We start from the raw sequence: 22,421 nt of genomic DNA, 5'->3' as shown, positions 1-22,421 counted from the left end.
GGAGGAGCTCAAGAAGGATTTTGAAAATCAAGTAAGAGAAATGGAGGATAAATTGGGAAGAGAAATGACAGTGATGCAAGAAAATATTGAAAAGCAAGTCAACAGCCTGCTAAAGGAGACCCCAAAAAATACTGAAGAAAATCCCAAAAAGAAAACTCCTAGGAATATCATAGCTAAATTCCAGAGTTCCCAGGTCGAAGAGAAAATATTACAAGCTGTCAGTAAGAAACAGTTTGAGTATTGTGGAAACAATCAGGATAACACAACATCTAGCAACTTCTACACTAAGGGATCTAAGGATGTGGAATATGATATTCCAAGGGTCAAAGGAGCTAGGATTGATACCAAGAATCACCTACCCAGCAAAACTGAGTATAATACTTCAGGGGAAAATATGGTCATTCAGTGAAATAGAGGACTCTCAAGTATTGATGAAAAAACCAGAGCTGAATAGAAAATTTGACTTTCAAATATGAGAAGCATGAGATGGTAAACAGGAAAAAGAACTCATAAGGAACTTATTACAGTTGAACTATATACATTTCTACATGCAAAAAAGATAATTGTAACTCATGAGACTTTTCTCAGTATGAGGATAGTTAAAGGGAATGTGTGTGTGTATTATACACATATATATGTATGTATAGGAGAGTGTATGTGTGTATATGTGTGTACATGTATACATAGATGGCACAGGATCAGAGGCATACAAGAGATAGAATGGGGTAAATTATATAAAAGAGGCAAGAGAAAACTGTTACAATGGAGGGAAAGAGTAGGAAGGTGAAAGGGAATGGGTCAACCTTACTTTCATTGAATTTGGCTTAAGGAAGGAATAACATACACTCCAGGAAAGTACGGGGGAAGGGGATAAGAGGGGATGATAGAAGGGAGGGCAGATTGGGAGAGACGGTAGTTAGAAGCACACGCTTTTGAAAAGGGACAGGGTCAAAGTAGAAAATAGAATAAGTGGGGGGCAGGATAGGATGGAGGGAAATATAGTCAGTCTTTCACAATATAACTACTATGGAAATGTTTTGCTTGTACATGTGTACAACCTATATTGAATTGCTTGTCTTCCCAGTGGAGGTGGGTGAGGAGGGAATAAGGGAAAGAATCTGGAAATCAAAGTTTTAAAAACTGTTTTAAAAAATTGTTTTTTACATGCACCTGGGAAATAAGATGTATAGGCACTGGGGTATAGAAATTCATCTTGCCCTACTAGAAAGTTAGAGGGGTAATGGGGCAGGATATAAGAGAGAACAGATTGGGGGAAGGGGTATTCAGTAGGTTCGCTATCTTGGGGTGGGGGGTAGGAGAAAGGCGGGGAGAAAATTTGTAACTCAAAATCTTGTGGAAATGAATGTTGAAAACAAAAAATAAATTAAAAACAAACAACAGCTCAGTGGCTTCTGAAAAATGGTGCATTTGTATGGCTAGATAGAATGTAAAGTTGCAGTACAGTCTGATGGCCAACATTGTTCTTGTATACTGACTAGTCATTGAAATTATGGTAGATACCAGCCCAGTCCTGTTCATCCTTACCTCTCTTCACTGGTATGTTTCACTCCAGCTCTTCCTTGGAGGCATTTGCACAGCTGCCACAGCAGCAGCACAAGCAGAAAACTAGTTTCCTGGACCACTAGCAATCTTCCATCTCCCTCTCTGTTTTTGGCCAAATAGAATGGCTAACCATACATTTCTCCTGCCAGAAATTTCCATATAGTAGCAGGCTTCTCAGGTGTCTTGCTTCTTCTTCCTTCTGGTCTTTCTCATCCTTCTTGCATCTACCTTCATAATCCACAACAAATAGAATCCATACTTAATTAGGGCCATAAAAAGTGGAAATGAGGAGCTGGATATTAGGGCACAGGTCTATGAGGATCCCTGCTATTAGGGAAACTGAAACACTTGAACTCTGGAATTCTAAGCTGCAGAAGGGCTAAACTGATCAAATTTCTACACTGTCAGGCACTAACATGATGAGTTTTGGGGAGAAGGGCTGAGTGGGTGCCGAGATGCACCAAGATACATAAGTTGGGGCAAACTAGCCCAGGTTAGAACTCATGGACCGATCATCAATGGGATTGGGTTCTTATATTTCAGCCTGAACAAGATGCAGACATGTAGTTTTGTTTTTTTTTTAAGAAAAAAGGAAATGCATTAACAATTGTGATTAAGACTTAAGAATGCCTATAAAGTTATATTTTGTACATACAAATTAATTTAAGTCTAAATAATGATGCTGTGAGTTAAATATTTTTGAAATGTTAGACAAAACTTATTGAACATTTTACTACTACCTTAATCATAGTGATTTTCCATCCAGACCTAAACAAGTTAGGATGAAAATTGCTAGAAAGTCCTATTTATCTCAGTGGAAAATAGTCTGAAGACAGCCAAGTGTGGCTAGGAAATAGACATGTAGCATTAATGTTGCTTGTTTCTGTCATGTGATTAATAACTGATCCTTCTATTTGGTGAGACCACCCATTTTTTTCATTCTTAAGTTCAATAAGAAGTATGGTTAATATTAAGTTGATAAAATGACTTCACCAACTGTAGTATTCTTTTTTTCCCCAAGATGTATTTATAACCCAAATTTAAAAATATTAAATATGAAAAAGCAAAGAAAAAAATTGAAGTCTGCTTCTGTAGAAAATTAAACCAAAGAATCATATCCTATATTATTAATATATGTATTTCTCATTGTCTCCCCTTCCCCCCCCAAAAAAAAATTCATGATTTCACCCCAGAAGTGGTTTCTAATTTATGTTAGGGGTACCATTATTTTCCCACTCATGTTGGTTGGAAATCTTGGAGTATCTGTTGAGCCAGACCCTGGAGGTAGGAAGTACAACAAAAGAGATAAACTTGTTTTAGATAGGAAATTTCCAAAAGTTACTACAACCAAAAAAATATGTCAGTTCAAATACATGTCTATTTTTGACCAGGAAAAAAAAACCCAAAATTGAAATTTCCAGGACTCGTGATCAATTTTTAGCATGTTTGTTTTCTAAATAAATCTTGAATTTTATTTAACGTGGCATTGATATAGATGATGTATGTTCTCATTAAGAGCCACACTTCAAAGACCTTATCCATCTCCTTCCCTCCCCCAAGAACTTTTTTTTTCAAAAGAATTTTTTACTTTACAAAAAATCAAAGGCCCAAAAAACTGTAACTTCTGTGCCAAAATTGGGGAAAAAAATAATTCTCTTCATTTCTTTTTAGGTTCGAGGACTGTGTGGCCAGATGAAACAATGGGACCATTTGGGCCACAGGATCAAAGATTTCAGCTCCCTGGGAACATAGGTTTTGACTGTCACCTCAGTGGCACAGCTTTGCAAAAGAAAAGTCCAGTTCATAGAACTTTGCCTGATGTCCTGGCAGAGCCTTTATCAAGTGAAAGGCATGAATTTGTGATGGCACAGTATATAAGCGAATTTGAGGTAAGAATTGTTATTGTCTAGTAAAACGGTGTAAAAATCTTGTGAAATTATTTCAAGCATTACAGATGGGCAATTCAACTGCAATTTATTCTACTCTGTTGCTTGAAGCACTCCAGTTAAGCGACTCCGATGTAGTCACAAAGCTAGCATGTGTCAGGCAAGTCCTGAAAGCCCAGTCTTCCTGACTCCCAAGGCCATCCTCTAGCTAGCTATTCTGTCTTGCTGCCTCTCATGATTTGATACTCCCTAGAAATTCTCAGTTATTTTTAATAAGGAAGAGGTGTGCTGCACTAAAAATGTTTACCTTTGTCTGAGCTTATAGTTTGTTTATCCTATAGGTTCTGCCACTCCCTTTCCTTTCAAAACTATCTCATTTATTTTTATATATATATATTTTATATGTGTGTGGATTTGCTTACCCATAAGAATGCCAGCTATTTGAGGGGTGAGGCTTTTTGGCTTTTTAGCTTTGTATCCCAACATGTAAAACAGTTTGTATCCTAACATGTAAAACATGCCTGGCATATAGTAGAATTTTGATAACTACTTATGATTGCTAATTGATTAAATACTCGTAATTGCAGTATAGCTGGCAGAGATATCTAAAGCAAAAGTATTCCTGACCCAAAAGTAATATTAAAAGTTTGGCTTTCACTTAGTTTGTACAAAAATGTGTTTCTCCGTTTTTGTTTTTTCAGGCAGAGTGTTTAAATATCTTAGCATATTTATCATTGTTCACATACCTCCAGTCCCAGGTTGACTTTGTCATTATAGAACATAGGAGCAACAACTTATAATTAATGCAGGTTGCAAAACAGTTTCTCTGGGCATTGGTTTTTTTTGTGTATGTGTAAGCATATTCATACTATTCCATTTAATACCTGTGAAACCTGGTTATCATCAAATACAGTCAAAAAAAGGAGCTGGGCCAACCAAGTAGCAAAACTGTTATATTAGTTTCCATACAGTGTTGAGTGATCTATAGGAAGAACTTGCAACACTTTGAGTGGAGTCCCATAGAGGAATAATGGGAGTATGGGAAATGAATGTCACATAATATGAGAAGCTATTAAAGGGAATACAGATTTTTTTTTAAATGTTTGAGGCTTCTACCATTAAAATGTACTACATCTGTCTGTAGGATGAAAGCTCAAAGACATTAATGGAATTCTTTAGTTTGCATAATTACCCTTCAGATGTCTCTGGAGAGAGGATCCAGAGAGATTATACTGTATCTACTTTAATCCTCTTGATTTTTGTGTGTTGCAAAGCAAAAATTAAAAAAAAAATATTGTAGGGGTGAAAAGTCTTTTCAGTAGATTCATTCTACTTGTTTGCACACCATAGTCCAGCACTTTTTAGCAAGTGTTCTAATATTTCTAAATATTCTAGAAAGGCACTACAACATGTGTGTTTTCTCTTTATTCCTCATAACGAACAAATCTTTCTTTATTGATTTTTTTTCCATAGGTTACATATTATAGAATTTCAGTACTAATATCAAAATAATAAGGGATTGACTTTTTTGTTGTGTTTGTATACCTTTTATCTAACAGATTTTTTTAAAATGTTACTATGTTTTCTTATGTTACCTTTATTTCTAAATATATCCCTCCCCTACCCTCTATCCAGAAACCCATCCTTTATTACAAGAAACAGAAAGGGGGAAAAAAGAAAAAGAAAGGGAAAGAGGTGCATTTTTTTTTGTTTTCTCTTTTTACAATTTAATCCAAACTGATCAAAATGTTAGACCATGATGAACATAAAATAAAATTAAACCTTCCAATGCATCATATTATCTATTCTGAGGACCCTGCAGAAGTTATGATTTATTTTTCCAGAGTCCTCCTAGCAAACCCATAGAATTGTATTGATGACACTCCTTTTTCTGATATGCCAACTTCTAAAGGCTCTGCTGGCTCTAATATTTTTTTCTAAAGGCTCTCCTCAGTCTCTCACTCCCTTCTTCATGGCTACTTGGAGGCCTGACATCCTGGGTGCTAAGATACTGCTGCTTCCTACAGTTCCCATTCTCAGCCTCTGAACATTTCCCACCCTCTGCATTCCAGTCCCTCCCAACACTGGTATTCTGGCTTCTCCAGCCTCATCCAGCTCTGAATTTTCCATTCTAAATTACCTTCAAGTTTAGATATTATAGGTTCTAAGTGACCTCTCTAATCCAGTACTCTGGTTTCACTTTCCACTGCTAATTGGGACCTGCAATTTGAGTTTTAAACTCAGGCTACTTCCAATATAAGAGAGGTGCATTTTCTTATCTTTTTTCTCAGACCAGATTTCAGATTTCATCATTGTATTTACAAAGCATTCAGTTTCTTTTTTGTTCAATTTCATTTACATTGTTTTCACTGAATGTTTTTTTTTTCTGATTCTGCTTACTTCACTCTGTGAGTTCATGTAAGCCTTCCAGTGCTTCTCTAAATTCTTCATATTCATTGTTTCTCACAACACAGTAATGATCCATTATTATATTGATACACTACACTTTGGTCAGCTATTCCACAGCTGATGGGCATTTACTTTGTTTTTTCAGTTCTTTGCTACCACAAAAAGTGTTGGTATGAATATTTTTAATATGTATATGCATGTGAGTAGATGTAAGTTACTTATATCTACCTATGGTTACATATATATGTCATTTATATCTGACTTTCTTGAAGTATATGACTACCCAGCATAGAGTCTTTGGGTCAAAAGGTATGGACATTTTAGTCACTTTTGACGTAATTCCAAATTATTATCCTAAATGTGTAGACTGAAAGTTAATTCTAAATAGAATTTGATTTTATGTTCATTATGAAGAATCTCCAAATCATACCTAAAGTCCCTTTGACCTCTCAAATTAGGGAACAAACTCCTAGTGAGAAACCCTTTATTTTAATAAGAGTATAAAATTATTTTTAAAGTGTGTTGTTTTTTTTTAATTTACACAGATGTTTGGTTGATAGGTAATACTTTTTGTTTGACCAATTAAGTTATTCATTACTTTGTACATAATTATACCTTTGGGCCTTATATTGTATGTATCTCTTTGTTAAGTGTTTGATAACTATTTATATCATCATCTGTCAACTCACAAGAATTCTATGTGGGTTAATACTGTCCTTGTTTTATACAAAAGACAAATAGTGACACATTATAATATGATTTCACGGATGTCACAGAAACATATGACGGGTTACTTGACACACATTTTACCTACTTAAATTGTTTTGTTCTCCTTAGGGCAGTGATGTACCTGTTGAACAACAGGACATTAACAGAGCAGAAACTTACTTTGAAAATGCCAAAGTAGAATGTGTAATACAAACATGTCCAGAGCTACTTCGAAAAGGTATAGTGTGTTTTATTTTCTGTGGCACTGATAACCAGATAACATAGGTAATTTTCTTACTGTTGAAGAATGTTCCCTAGTGGTGGCAGTGTTTAAATCATAGTGATTTAATGCATTTTTAACATTTGAATGCTTTTACCTTGACCATAGCAAGCTCTTCGTAACATATTACCCCATAATACATTCCTTAAGGAATAATTTAGTTTTGTCACTTTTTGTGCTGTCCCTTTTTTTCTACTCCATTTTGGAGTAGAAAATTAACCGTGCTGCTATGTTATAATAAACATTAACAATTTGATCATTATTAATAATTAACAGTTCACCTACTACATGCATTTTGTGAGGCACTAAGATAAAAACATCAACCTCTGTCCTCAAAGAACTTGCATTTTAACAGATTGCCTGTATTTATGAACGTTGGATATAAGTCTAAAATACTCCAACTTGTTGTACTGGAACTGTAGGACTCAGGAGACCTGGATTCCAGTCCTGACCCTGAGCCTTATCACATAATGTGAACTTAAGCAAACCTTTATAAAAGGGCCCTTATTTCATCAGTAAAGTGAAAGAGTAGTAATAGATGAATGACTCTGATTTCACTTAGTTCTTGTGTATGTGTGTTTGTCAACAGAATTATGAAAGAGATGTAATTTCTTATTAAAAAGTAAGTTCATCTTAGGGAACCAAAATGTGTTCTTTTTCAGAAATTATTTGCATCTTTTAAAATAATTGGGCTGGGGCAGCCAGGTAGCACAGCGAGTAAGAGCACCGGCTCGGCTCCAGTGTTGAGAAGACCTGGAGATCAAATCCCAGGCTCAGACACTTAGCACCCACCCAAAAACACCTGGCCGTGTAACCTTGAGCAAGTTACTTAACCCCAATTGCTTAGGGGCGGCCAGGTGGCTCAGCGAGTAAGAGCACCAGCTCCAGTGTCGGGATGACCTGGATCAAGTCCAGGCTCAGATACTCAGCACCACACCCAGAAATAATAACTGGCCGTGTAACCTTGAGCAAGTTACTTAACCCCAATTGCTTTAAAAAAAAATAATTGGGCTTATTTTAAGTTTCATTTTCCATCCTTATGCACAAAGTACCTTTTAGAAATTACAGTATTCTTTTTCTAAAAAAAAAAAAAAGGATACTACAGTAATATATTTCTTCCCTAAATACCTTGCGCACATCTTGATCAAGCTCTATCAAGGTAATAATGCTAGAATTTCTATGTAGCCTTCTTTAAATACTTTTTAAAAATTTATGGCATCTCTGGCATGTGTACTCCCTTCACTAAGACACTTTACATCTTAATGGAGAACCCTACATGAGTTGCTGTGGCCATACAGAATTGATCATTTTTGTGATAAGCCTCTTCAAACTTGAGCTAAACTTTCCCTCAGACAATCTGCCATTGGACCTGTCCTTAAAGTCCTTCCAGCTCAGTAGGCCTGCTAGAGTTTGTTTTACCAACATAGCCTTCAAAAGTGAGGATCATTTCCATGTCTTGAGGAAGCATTTAGAATAGGATCTTGGTGGAAGTTTTTCTAATCTATAAAGGATAAGAATGAACCCAGGTTTTAAATTTAAAATTCATACTATTAACAATCTGAAGTAGTAATAATAACAATGACCATCATCTTCATCATTATTGAGAAGCTGCAATGTTTAGTAGAAAAAGTACTGGACTCAGACTTAGGAGAAACTTAATTTCAAAAATACTATCTCTTATACTACTATGACCTTGCTTCATCTGTTAAAAATGGGATACTCTTTGGCACAATAAGGTACCTTACTTTTGTAATTTAATGAGAAGAAGATAAGGGTAAAATTATAATCTGTATCTCCATGGAATGTTGATTTTATTCTTTCATCAGATTTTGAATCAATGTTTCCAGAAGTGAATTCTGGCAAATTAGTGGTACTAACTGTAACACAGAAAACAAAAAATGATATGACCATATGGAGTGAAGAGGTTGAAAATGAAAGAGAAATGCTGTTAGAAAAGGTATGTACACCTGATATTTCTTACCTTTTTTCCCCTGGAGTGGATGCCATCTATCTGTGATATCATTGGTATAAGGAACTCCATCATATGGAAACTGTCTCCACCAATGTGGATTGCCTCCTCATCTGTTTTTGCTGGGGTATGGATACAAAGCTAGATTCAGGACTTGATGCTAGGCCTTCCTGACTTAGGGCCAGCTTGTTATCTATCTACTTTGCCAAACTGCTTCTCCTCTCCCTTTCTCTCTTCTGTGTACTCATTTATCAAAATGTTTTTACTTTTGAAATTATGACCTTTGGCTATGCCCACTAATAATGATCATAGCTAACGTTTATATTGCACTTTATGGTTTAGAAAACACTTTACATTGTCATTTGATCCTCCCAGTTAACCCTGTCCAATGGGTAGTATTGTAATTATCCCCATTTTACAGATGAAAAAGCTGAATTTCAAAGAAGCAACCTTCCTAGGACTACAGAGATAGAGTATTTGAGGAGAAAGATCCTGAATCTCCTGACTCTTCACTGTGCTGTTCTGCCTCATGTTTGTTATAGTCCACTGTGATGTAGTGGAAAACCTTGAAATCAGAAGGCATCTGTACTTTGTGTACAGAACTGGTGCTATCAAAATTTTAAAAGCAGTAACCGTGCAACTTTTGCTTTCAATAAACATGAACAAAATAAAGATAATAGGTGATATTTATATGACACTTTAAAGTTTACAAAGTGCTTTTTACATTATATCTTTTAATCTTCATACCAACCCTAAGTACTATGTGTATCATTTCCATTTTATAGATGAAGAATGAGGGTAAGGGGTAGTTTGGATGGAAAGTGCTAGTCTGATAGACCTGTACTATAGCTGTAAGCCACATCTCAGTGCTCTAAGCAAGTGATGTCAAACAAAAAGAATTGGGGGCCAATAGATCCCATCCAAAGATACCTGCATGTGCATATTAACTTAGAAAACAGCATATTCATATTAACTATATTCTGTTGTATTTTTATTTTTGTTAAATTGTTCCCATCTGCATATCAGTCTGGTTCTGGACACACTTGGAAGTTTTGTGAGCCTCATGTTTGAAACCTCTGCCCTAGCATTTCTTTTGAGATTATTAAGTTATGAATGGCTTGCTGAGGTCCATAAGTGCAGAGGCCCTGGGCTCAAATCCTTTGGAGCTGCAGAACCCACAAAATGACACAGAGAAACTAACCTCCTGCTAAGGACAGCCTGGCAGGAATCGGCCAGCCCAGCGCTCTGGGAACCGAGCCCAGCTCCACACCAAAGTTTTAGTCCCAGGACGGGCCTGACCAGCCACCAGCTGGAGGCACTGCAGATCACCAGCAGCTGTGGCCGTTTCCAGATTTATCAACAGAAGAACAAAGTGAGAGGTCAGTGCAGTAAGGACTTTGGGACCCAATAGTTGGGAGAGCGTTGTCTTTTGCTCCCAGGGCGAGAAGCTGCTGAGGAGCCCTGGCTGTGCTGCCGCCCCCATGTGACAGCTTCAGCTCCTGGCCTGCAGAATGTAGGAGGACCAAGCGACCAGTCTGAGGGGTAATCACTCTTGCTTTAACCTCCTTGAATCTGGATTGCCGTCTAGGAAGGAGATCCTGGGGTGTGTGCAGCTTGCCAGAGAGTATGGAGGCTTCAGCAAGGGCAGCCAACTAATCCCTCTGGCAGCTGAGAAAACCCCAACGTTTGGTACAAAGCTCCCCTATCTGGTAGCAGAGTCCTACTGTGGCAAAAAGCCCAAAAGTCAAGTAATTGAGTGGCAACTTGACCAGGCAAAGGAAACAAAGCAAACGGAAGATTCCAACATTAGACTCCTATTTTGGGGACAAAAAGAATCAAAGCATGGAACAGGAGGAAGACAATGAAATCAGAACTCCTGCACCAAAAGCTTCAAAGGAAAATACGAGGTGGTTACAGGCCATAGAGGACCTTAAGAAGCAGATAAGAGAAGTGGAGGAAAAATTGGGAAGAGAAATGAAAACAATGCAAGAAAATTACGAAATGAGAGTCAGCCTCACTGAGGAAAATAACACCTTAAAAAATAGACTAACTCAAATGGCAAAAGAGGCTCAAAAAGCCAATGAGGAGAAGAATGCCTTAAAAAGCTGAATTTGCCAGATGGAAAAAGAATCTCAAAAGCTCACTGAGGAGAATCATTCCTTCAGAATTATATTGGAGCAAATGGAAGCTAATGACTTCATGAGAAATCAAGATGCTGTTAAACAGATCCAAACAAATGAAAGAATAAAAGGCAATGTGAAATATCTCATGGGAAAAACCAGAAAACTCCTAGGAATGTTATAGCTGGGTTTCAAAGTTCCCAGATTAAGAAGAGAATATTACAAGCAGCCAGGAAGAAACAATTTGAATATTGTGGAAACACAATCAGGATAACCCAGGATCTGGCAGCTTCTACACTGAGGGATCGAAGGGCTTGGAAAGTGATATTCCAGAGGTCAAAGGAGCTGGAATTAAAACCAGGAATCACCTACCCAGCAAAACTGAGTATCATGTTTTAGGGGAAAATATGGTCATTCAGTGGAATAGAGGACTTTCAAGCATTCTTGATGAAAAAACCAGAGTTGAATAGAAAATTTGACATTCAGATACAAGAAGCAAGAGAAGCATGAAAAGTTAAACAGGGAAAAGAAATCATAAGGAACTTATCAAAGTTGAACTATTAACATTCCTACATGGAAAAACAATAATTGTAACTTATGAAATTTTTCTCAGTATGAAAATAGGTGAAGGGAATAGAAATATATATATGAGAGTATATGGGCATATGAATACATATGTAAATGTGTGTATATATGTTTACAGGTATACATAGATAGAGGGCACAGGACCAATTTAATAGGAAAGAATGATACTTAAAAGGTGAAATTAAGAGGTGAGAGAGGAATATAATGAGAGGAGATGGGGAGAGACAGATTGGGGTAAACTATCTCATATAGAAGAGGCAAGGGCAAATGGTTACAATGGAGGGGAAGAATAGGAAGGCAAAAGGGAATGGGTCAACCTTATTCTCATTGAGTTTTGCCTGGGGAGGGAATGAAATACCTACTAAATAGAGTATCAAACCCTATAGGAGAATAGGAGAGAAGGGGATGAGAGGGGGGATGATGGAAGGGAGGGCAGGCTGCGGTGGGGGGGGGGAGTTGGAATCACCCACTTTTGAAAAGGTATGGGATCAAAGAGAATAGAACAAGTGGGAGATGGGATAGGAGGGAGGGAAATATAGTCAGTCTTTTACAATATATGTATTATGTTAATGTTTTGCATTAGCTACACATGTACAACCTATACTCAACTGTTTATCTTCCCAGTAAGGGTGGGTGACAAGGGAGGAAGGGAATGAATCTGGAATTCAAAGTTTTAAAATCAAATGTTTAAAATATACACACACACACATACACACTATTATTAATACTATTTTACATGTAATTGGGAAATAAGATACAGGCACTGGGGCATAGAGATCCATCATGCCCTACTGGAAAAGTCAAAAGTGGTATGGGAAAAAATATGGGAGAGAGCAGATTGTAAGAGGTGATATCCTATGGGACTGCTATTTTGGGGTGGTGGTTAGGGGAAAAACAGGGAGAAAATTTGTAACTCAAAATCTGGCAGAAATAAATGATGTAAATCAGAAGTTAATAAAGCGTTTGAAAAATGAAAAAAAAAGTGTAGGGCAGACCTCACTTTTTCTTTCAAGAACATTCAGTTTCAATTATAAAGTACTACTCCTGGGCATTTAAATCTGGCTCCAGCCTACCTTTCCAGATTATTTCACCTTACTTAGTTTAACAGCTAGGTGGCACAGTAGCTAAGAGTGCCCTACCTGGAGTTAATAAGACCTGACTTCAAATCTCAACTCTGGTTCCACCTACCCTTTCTGGATTTCTCCTCCCCTAATTATTAATGCTCTCATTCCCAAATTTCTGTCTAAGCCTTCCTATTTTTTGTTTTATCCCCTAGGTAGAAGATAATCCTTTGGAAGAAAAAGACTTATTTGGCTTTGGTTTTTGTAGCTAGCATTGTGCACTGCAATGAGTAGAATGCTTGCTGAGTTGATTGAATTTATGCCTACTGCTCTTAAATGCATTATCATGTTCCAACATATTTTATATACAACAAATTATTCAATCTTCCTCAATAGGTGTACAGATCCTTTTTTTTAAATATAATAACAAATAACATTGCTAAAAGTATCTTAGGACAACTTTTTTTTTCTCTTGGATAATGACCTCAAGATTAATCCCAGTAATGGACATCACTGAATCAGAGGTTATGGTTATTTTTATAATTCTCTAAATAAACTGCCAAACTGTTTTTAAGAAATCTTTTTGAAAAGCCTTTTACAATACTACCAGCTATGTATGTGTGCATCTGGTTTTTCCATGATCCCACCATCAATTACTTTTGTCATTTTGGGCTATTTTTACCAGTTTGGTAAATGCTATCTGGTACATAATAGTTTTGATATTGTTTTGCTTTGATTTTTTAAGCAGAGTAAATACTTTTTTAAATTTTATATAATTTTATTTATTTGGTTTTAGTTTTCAGCTTTCATTTCCACAAGACTTTGAGTTCCAAATTTTCTCCCCATCTCTCCCCTACCCCCAACCCCAAGATGGCAAGCATACTGACTATGCCTTCCCCCAGTCTGCCCTCTCTTCTGCCCACCTATGCCCCCCTTATCTCATTCCATCTTACTTTCTTGTAGGGCAGGATGGATTTCTATACCCCATTGCCTGTATATTTTACTTCCCAGTTGCCTGTAAAAATAATTTGTTTTTTAACATTTGTTTTTTAAACTTGGAGTTCCAGATTCTCTTCCTTCTTCTCTCCTCAATCCCCCCCCCATTGAGAAGACAATCAGTTCAATATAGGTTATACATGTATAGTTGTGCAAAACATTTCCAGAGTAGTCATATTGTGAAAAACTAACTATATTTCCTTACGTCCTCTCCCACCCACCCCCATTTATTGTTTTCTCCTTTTCAAAAGTGTTTGCTTCTTACTATCCCCTCCCCCAGTCTGCCTTCCCTTTTATCATCCCTCCTCATATCCTCTTCCCCTCTATTTTCCTGTAGGATAAGATACCCAATTGAGTGCGTATGTTATTCATTCCTTAAGGCAAATCAGAGTGAATACTTTCAAGTGATTATTATCTGTTGTGACTCGTATATATCCTTTGACCATCTGTCCATTAGGAAATGAATATTCTTTCATTGTTTGTGCAGGGGTATGGACTGCGCACGTGTGTGTGTATGCGCGCGCACATGTGCGTGTGAGAGAGATGCTTTTGTCAAGTGTTCGTTTCAATGTTATTTTTATCTTGGTTATATTTTTGTTTTTATGTAATGAAATCCATCTACCTTTACCTTGTCTTCTATAATTTCTTATGTTTATAAATCTTATTTTCTTCCCACAGGTAATATACATAGACATCAATCCCTTTATAGCTCTGTACTTGCTTATTTGATTTGTCCCTAACAGTTCTTATTAAACCTATATTTATGTATGACCATATAAAATATTAGAAATAAACATGCATTTTATAAAGTATTTCTATAGTACCTAGAGTGCCCCAAGGGAAAAGTAGGGTAGAACTTTGTAGAAATGGGGCAGCTAGGTGGCACAGTGAATAGAGCACTGGCCCTAGAGTCAGGAGGACCTGAGTTCAAATGTGGCCTCAGACACTTAACACAAAAACTAGCTGTGTGACCTTGGGCAAATAACTTAACCCCAATTGCCCTACCTTCCCCCCTCCAAAAAGCAAAAGAAAAATCTATCAACAAGTATAGATTGATGTAGAACTATTAGAATCTCAGAATTATGGAGAATATTATAGCACCATATTTTCTTTTCCTCTGTGTGTGCATGTATGCATATATGTAGAGAGATATCCTGTTTCATATCTAGTTTAGATCTAGAAGAGATTATAAACCCTTCAAGAGCTTGGACTGACATATAGTTGACATCACAATTTTTAAACACAGTTCTTAATGATTATGGAAATGAGTTTTAGGATTTTCATTCAAGGGACAGAAATTGGCCCTGTGTTTTCTCATTTAATATTTTAGTCTTTCATCTGATATTCACACCCCTCCAAAGATAAGAGTAACTACAGGTCATTTGGGGGTAAGGTGGGGGGAATCTGGGCAATTGCACAGAATTTATTTTGAATAATAGTTCATAAAATAGGAAGTAAATTAAAATGTTACTGAATAATGATCAAAGCAGTTGTAAAATGTACAAGCCATCACTCTTTTTCCATTTGGCAAAGATATTACAATGTTATTAGAATAGTACTTAATGTTAATCATTAATTTTATTGCTAATGGTCACCTCAAAGCAAAACATGTTCTATTCAGGATTTTATTTTAGCATAGTAAAAACTGACACTAGAATGATTTGTGTAATTTCTTTATTTGCTTGCAGTTTATAAATGGTGCTAAAGAAATTTGCTATGCTTTACGTACTGAAGGCTATTGGGCTGACTTTATTGATCCATCATCTGGATTGGCAGTGAGTAAATATGTTATGAAAGCTAGAATATTTGAGACTAGAGAGGATTGAGATGGGTGAACTCTTTATAGTGCTGAAGTGAATAGGTATTTTTGGAAGTTCATTTAAATGGGAATATTGTTCAGAAATCATACCTGAATGATACTTGGAGAGCCTCTCATTCCAGCTTCTCATTTGCACTTTGAGAAGCCAAAATAATTTCTGTTTGCTGTAAAATCAGCATATTTTTCATAAGTAATGATAACTGTTTAATCATTAGGAGACCTTTCCTGGTCTTCCCAACTGCCGATACCTTTAGCATATCTCTTGTGTGTACCTAGATAGTTATACATTGTCTCTTCCATCAGGGGTTGGGAGCTTGCATCCTCAAGGCCACATGTGACCTTCTGGATCCTCAGGTGTGACCTTTTGACTGAGTCCAAGTTGTACAGAACAAATCATTGTATTAAGGGGATTTGTTCTGTGAAGTTTGGATTCAGTCAGAGGATCACACTTGAAGACCTTGAGAGCCACATGTAGCCTCAAGGCTGCAGGTTCCCCACCATTGCTAGTTGTATGCTGCTTGAAAGCATGGATTGTTTTTTGCTCTTTGTATCCGTAGCACTCAGCACAGTGTTTTGTACTATAGTAAGCATATATTAAATGCATACTGACTGTTGTGAATTTAATGAAACGTTAGAATTCTGTACTAAGTTAAATTGACTTCTGTATGCTAAACACTTCAAATTCTTTTAAGGAAAAAACTAAATTACTGAAAGTATGTATTGAAGATCATCCTTATTGATATTTTGGATGCCAACATTTTTAAAATTTGACCCTTAGTGAAAATTTATGTTCAGTCAAGTTACTTTATGAGTTTTAATTTTTATAATCTTAAATTTCTACTTGTGTATTTTAAGAACAAGTTTATGAGTTAATAAATTATTTTTACATTTCAAGGATCCTTGCCAAGTAAAATATTACACATGTAAAGAATTAGTGAGAAGTATCATGATGTAATCAATATGAAACTAGCCTTTAAGCCAGGAAGACTTGAGTTCAGGTGTTGCCTCTGACATATCATCTCTGAAACTGAACCTCTTAGTCTTCTAGGCAAATCTCTAAGACTATAAATTGCAGAAAAAGTGCCAGCCTACTTTGGAAGCAGGAGTTTTCTCATCCGAGATTTCTCTGTGAAATTTAAATCATATCTAATTCCTTTCCCTTGGAAAATATTGTAGAAAAAAAATCTATATATTTTTATCTAAATACAACTGAGATATATGTGTATGCACACACATGCACACAAACATATATACATATATAATATATGTATATTAATGTGTAATGTAGCTAGCATTTTTCTTTTACCAATTAGGCAGAATTAAAATTAGGCAGTGCTTAAGATGTTCCTTAGAAGAGAATATAATGTTGGGCTTGTATTTCAAATACTCTAGATTTTGTTTTTAAACAAATAAGAAAAGTCAAAGAAGGGTAGAGAGCAGTCTTTGTCTTTTGTAATTAATTGCTTAGAAGTACTGTAAGAGGCACTATTCTGAAGTAGGTACCTTAATGGTCTCTTTGTTTACGTTTGTGAGGTAAAGTTATTTATGCCATAGAATTAAGATCTGTTTGGTTTAGAAAGTTTATTCCTATTCACTGGTTCCAAGTAATAAATATCTTCCTTACTGATTTTTTTTTTATCCTTAGTTTTTTGGACCATATACAAGCAACACTCTTTTTGAAACAGATGAGCGTTATCGACAATTAGGGTTTTCTGTTGATGATCTTGGATGCTGCAAAGTGATTCGCCATAGTCTTTGGGGTACCCATGTAGTTGTTGGAAGTATCTTCACGAATGCCACAGCTGACAGTCACATTATGAAGAAATTAAGTGGAAACTAGGTGGCAATTACATTATTTGTACTTGACACTTTGTCTACAAACACTGTAAGAAGTCTTCAGCTTTTTAAAATACTCATTTCTAGGTTAAAAAAAATATTTATTTCAGCATCTGTAAACTTAAGAGTTTGTGATTTATGAGATTTTTTTTAAAATGGCAAATGTTCACTCATACTTCTGTTCAATACATGTTAACCACCTACATTATATAAAAAGCAGTAATTCATATGGATCTAAGGATCCCATATTACTTGTTTATGGAGAGTTTGAGCTTTTTCTTCTTTATATTTGAAAATTGCAGTTTTACTTACATCCTTCCAAAAATAAATCACAGGTTAAGTAGATGAAGATGATGTTTCTTTTCCCATTGTGATGCCTTTCAAATTCATTTCTGGAAACTTTAAAATTCAGATCCATGTAAATCTTATCAAGTTGCACAATTTTGGTGCATTGTAGTTGTGAAATATAGATTCGGGTTAAGAATTTTTCTCCATGTTTACTGGAAAAGCTGCACTTTTTACTACATTTTTAAAGTTGGTCTTCCTCAAATCTAAAACTTTTGAAGTTTTGATATTTTCCTCATTTTTACTCTGTAGATACTTACTTTGTGTTAAGGTGCATACATCAACATCATTATATAACCTAAGATGTTTTAGGCCTTGGGTTTAATAGTGTCAGAATGTAAACACATTTGTTTATTATAGATCATTTTTTGTTTCATTTGCCAAATCTGTTTTTTGTAATCCAGTGATAAATTGAAACTGCTGCATGTTACAGAATACCTCAGTCAATGACAGAACTTATTTTTTGACAATATAAACTTGAAAAGACTAATCTTGTATCATTGGCCTTTTGCCAGTAACTACCGTGAAAATAATAAGAATATTTAACTTATACCAGAAAGTATTCATTGCCCTTGTATCTTGGGTTCCTTCTGTAGTTAAGTGAGGGTATCAAACACTTAAAGAATTGACCCACAGAAATGACAAAATCTAGTATTACCTTCCTTGATTAACACTTCGCTTGGTAACAAATGATGTTTATGCTTACAAAGAAAGTACTTAAGTTATCACTTATTGTAAAGAAAAGCAGTGATTCCCTTTTTATCTGTACTGACCACTATAGTCAGTATTTTATAAATGGGCTGCCAGATGAGAGGTTGGAGAAGATAATCCCTAAGTTCCCTTTCAGCTTTTAACATTCTGTAATTCTAGATACTAATGATTCAATTACAGAAACCATCCCTAATAAGACTCTTAATGAACTCCCAAGGGTCCATGCTGTGATACCTCATTGTATGATTCTTAAGAAAATAGTCCTATATATTCCCTGCCTTTTTAAGTAGTTCCTGATACTTCATATTTTGCCTATCTCTTAATGCATTAGTATCCCCTAAAATACTACTTTTTCACTCATTGCTACTTTGACCTGCCTGTATTCATCAGCTGGAGCAGTGGATGTATTATTTCATATATTTCTCTTGTCAACTGTCAGCACTTTCTAAAAAGAAGCACGCCATTCTGGTAAAAAGGTTTACTGCAGTGTTTGCATTAGATAAACAGAGCATTGAAAAATGTTTGTTTTCTCTATGTTGTTTTTGATGCAGTTACCAGCATTATGGCAAAAAAACAAGGACTTCTTATACAGCGTTCTATGCTATAAGGAATAGTGTTTTGACAAAGTTGTGATATTTAAATAGTCAACATGGAGACAAACTCTTCTCCAGTGAGTTCTGTGAACACTTACCCTTAACACAAAGAAATAGATGATAGTTACTGTGCTAATAAATGCCTGAAAAACAACTCAAATCTTATTTTCATACATTCCCTTGACCATGACTCTACTTGAGTAAGACTTAGAAATGTACTTGCAAAAATAGTGAATATCTAAATCCACTACTGTTCAAAAATGAGGCTTCTTGGTTTAAATTAGGATTGATCCAATGACATTGACAAGTTCAACTTCAGTTTATCTTGAAAAATATTTTTATACCCTTTTTTTTTTTTCATTTTTGTATATGTACCAATTTTGGCAGCTTAAGTTGCAGTCACCACTTTAATACTTTTTATAAACTGTATCTTTGACTTGTAAGTTTTCTGTATTACACCAATAGTATAACCATACCTTGCCATGTCAACACCCAGAAGGTCCAAATTCATATTTTAAATTTTTCATTTCTGCTTCTGTTATCACATGATATATAGTGCCTTGACTATTAAATGAGGTACTTAATCATTTTGGGGGCTTGTAGATAGAAATAAAGATCTTATTTCTACATTTTTACAAGTAGAGCTTTTGATGTCTCCAAGTACAAGGTCTATTTTCCCCAAGGTATGAGCCAGACACATAAATATAAAGAGGATGCAAATAAGTGTTCATTTTTCAAAAAATTGTTTCTTTTTTTAAAGTCTAGGATCCAGGACAGCTAGGTGGTGCAATGAATAGAGAACCAGCCCTGGGGTCAGGAGGACCTGAGTTCAAAGCCGGCCTCAGACACTTAACACTTACTAGCTGTGTGACCTTGGGCAAGTCACTTAACCCCAATTGTCCCTCCAAAAGAAAAAAAAAGTCTAGGGTCTGAACATCCAATTTGTATACACATTATAGCTTGTCAAGAAATATTCTTATTTTAAAGGATTCTGTTAAAAGAATGGAAACCAAAGCATTTGTAGACAACTGTAGCATTAAGTTGTCCACAAATTTGTTTTTAAATATGCAGAAAAATAAAGGATTTTTCCATAAAAAAATACCGTAAGTAGTTGTAACTTCAGTTATTGAGTATTAATAGCTCTCCTGTATATAGTCAGTGATTATAACCTAAAATCTGAATGTTTCCCATATCTAGCTATACAGAGCAAGTAGGTCAAACAAAATTTATGTTTATTTTGCTATGGAAATTGAAATGAATGGCCTGTAGTTTTGGTGAAAGTATGGCATTCTAATTTACTGAAAGTTATGATTAATCCAAAAATGACTCAGTATAGATAGATCAGTCTAACTGGGTCAAATGTATCTTTGTTTTCAGTTAACCTGTTTACCTACTGGAGATCTTTAATTAGGTGTTTCCTAGATTGTAATACCTCTTAATTCCAAGGAGTTGGGGAAGGAGGAGTTGAAGGGGAGGGGAATAACCTAGATTTTGAGCTCACTATAAAATACATTCACAGGGGTGGCTAGTTGGCACAGTGAATAGAGCACTGGCCCTGGAGTCAGGAGGACCTGAGTTAAATCTGGCCTCAGACACTTAACACAAAAACTAGCTGTGTGACCTTGGGCAAGTCACTTAACCCCAATTGCCCTTCCCCAAAAAAAGGTAAATAAAATACATTCGGAAGAAATAGTATTCTATGTTGTCGCAACTTCTGTAGTAGCAGGGTTTTTTGTTTTTACTTTAGATGTTTTATGATATCAATATTTGATTTCTCCTATTTATTTTAGAAGAGCTGCTTAGTAAATCTTTGACAGTCACTTAAACAGTAAATATTTTTCAGTGTGTGATTCCCCACTCCTTGTCTCAATTTCTTAACAGTAGCAAAATATATTATTGATGCCTCCATTTAATTAAACTTTGAAATTTGGCATAAAGCAAATTCTAACATTTTAGTCTCAAATTTTTAATGGTATAGCTAAATCACTGGAAGTGTGAGGTTAAGTTACAGCACAAAATAAACTGGGTTTGTATTTAGTGTAGGTCATTTTAATGAGATGCTGGTAGTACCTACTGCACAGCAATTAACTTATAGGATTACTGGATTCTGTTTAATTTCCTGGAAAAAGTCATTTATCTTAGGTGAATATAATTATTAGTTTGATTTCCATGTTTCCTCTAGAACCAAATTTGGTTAAAACCCAAAGAGAAATTATCCTAGTACTTTGCTCAAATAAGTTGAAAAAATTTTATGTCAGTTTAATCCCCTCTATATCTTGCATGCCAAAAGCCAAGCAGATGTTGGCACAAAGATAAAATCGTTTAGCCAGTGTGTGACCTCCAATAAATCACTTCTCTGGGCTTCAGCTTTCTCATTTGCAAGATGAGGGAATTGGAGTGGATGCTTTCTGAGGTCTTCTGGCTCTAGTACTCTGATTTCTTCAACAGAAATGGTAAAGTATAATGGAAAGCAATGAACATAAAGTGAGGTTCAAGTCCCAAGCTCTGCCACAGACTGGCCTTTTAACTTTCAATAAGTCACTTATCTCTCTGAGCCTCAACTATAAATGAGATCTGAACTACATAATTATAATTTGCATAGTATCAAAGTCAACTAGGAAAACCTAATTTGGTTCTATCAATACTTTCCAGCACTTTTCCAACTTCGCATACACGGTTGTGGCTTAGTTACACATGGACCACCTGTACCACCTACCTGACAACTCCTGACCACTTTTTTAAGACTCTCCTATTTTCCTTTTAATTTTTTTTGTTCTTAAATTTATTTTAAACTTAAGTACAAAATAAGGAAATAAAACAATGCCATGTACACAGCAGAACATAAAAGAGGATTCAATATAAAGCAATAAATTTCCATTTAAAAAAACCTATATAATAAATACTATACATTGTTTTCAAAGTCACCCAGTTTTGCTTCCTTATAGATTTTCCTTTGTTCTCTGCTGTGCACTTTTTGCTTTATTCCCAAAAAGGCTACAATTAAGTGCAGAGACATGTATATACATGTTCACATATACATACATATATATATATATATAAACATTCATAGACATATGTAAAATTATACTATGCTTATTTCTTCTTGTCTTTTTCTGTAAAGGTGGCTACCATCTTCTTTTGTTAAGTCCAAGTCTTTCCATGTTTTTCTGAATCAACCAGCTCATCAACACCTCCAACCCAGTCCCATTCTATCTGACAGATTGTCTATAAAAGTTTTTTCCCCAATTTTCTGAATACCTTCTATTCTTGGCTATTTAAGCTTTTTATTTATACAAGAAAAATTTTAATTTAAAATAAGATTATCCATTTTACAGTTCAGTGACACTCCCACCTTATAATATGATTTAAGGTAACTTACAGTTGATACTACTGGATCTCCTTCCTATTTTGCCCTGATTTCTTTGTAGTTCCTGACCTTTTGTTCTTTCTAAATGAACTTTGTTGTTATTTTTTCTCTCAGTAAGCTAAGTTTTTAGTAATTTAATTGGCATGGCATTACATAGATTAGTTAGGTAAAAA

The 22,421-nt window shown here is 35.5% G+C and overlaps 1 protein-coding gene across 2 annotated transcripts in view; it reads left to right on the top strand.

Moving 5' to 3' along the window:
• Positions 1-19,519, top strand: part of MMADHC (metabolism of cobalamin associated D) — a 31,736-nt gene extending 12,217 nt beyond the window's left edge. For both annotated transcript variants that reach the window (XM_069079893.1, XM_069079894.1), the window contains 5 exons: positions 3,235-3,452; positions 6,696-6,804; positions 8,673-8,803; positions 15,266-15,352; positions 17,042-19,519. In XM_069079893.1, the coding sequence (XP_068935994.1) occupies positions 3,235-3,452; positions 6,696-6,804; positions 8,673-8,803; positions 15,266-15,352; positions 17,042-17,236 (740 nt within the window). In that variant the 3' untranslated portion in view covers positions 17,237-19,519. The remainder of the gene's footprint in view (positions 1-3,234; positions 3,453-6,695; positions 6,805-8,672; positions 8,804-15,265; positions 15,353-17,041) is intronic.
• The last annotated feature ends 2,902 nt before the right edge of the window (positions 19,520-22,421 follow it).

Source organism: Petaurus breviceps, unplaced genomic scaffold (assembly GCF_028583685.1).
Source record: "Petaurus breviceps papuanus isolate PSGF00001 unplaced genomic scaffold, PetGlider_PUasm1.0 91133, whole genome shotgun sequence".
NCBI classification, from domain to species: Eukaryota; Metazoa; Chordata; class Mammalia; order Diprotodontia; family Petauridae; genus Petaurus; species Petaurus breviceps.
The sequence above is the reverse complement of the archived record's forward strand: the minus strand, read 5'-3'. Positions and strand labels throughout refer to the sequence as shown.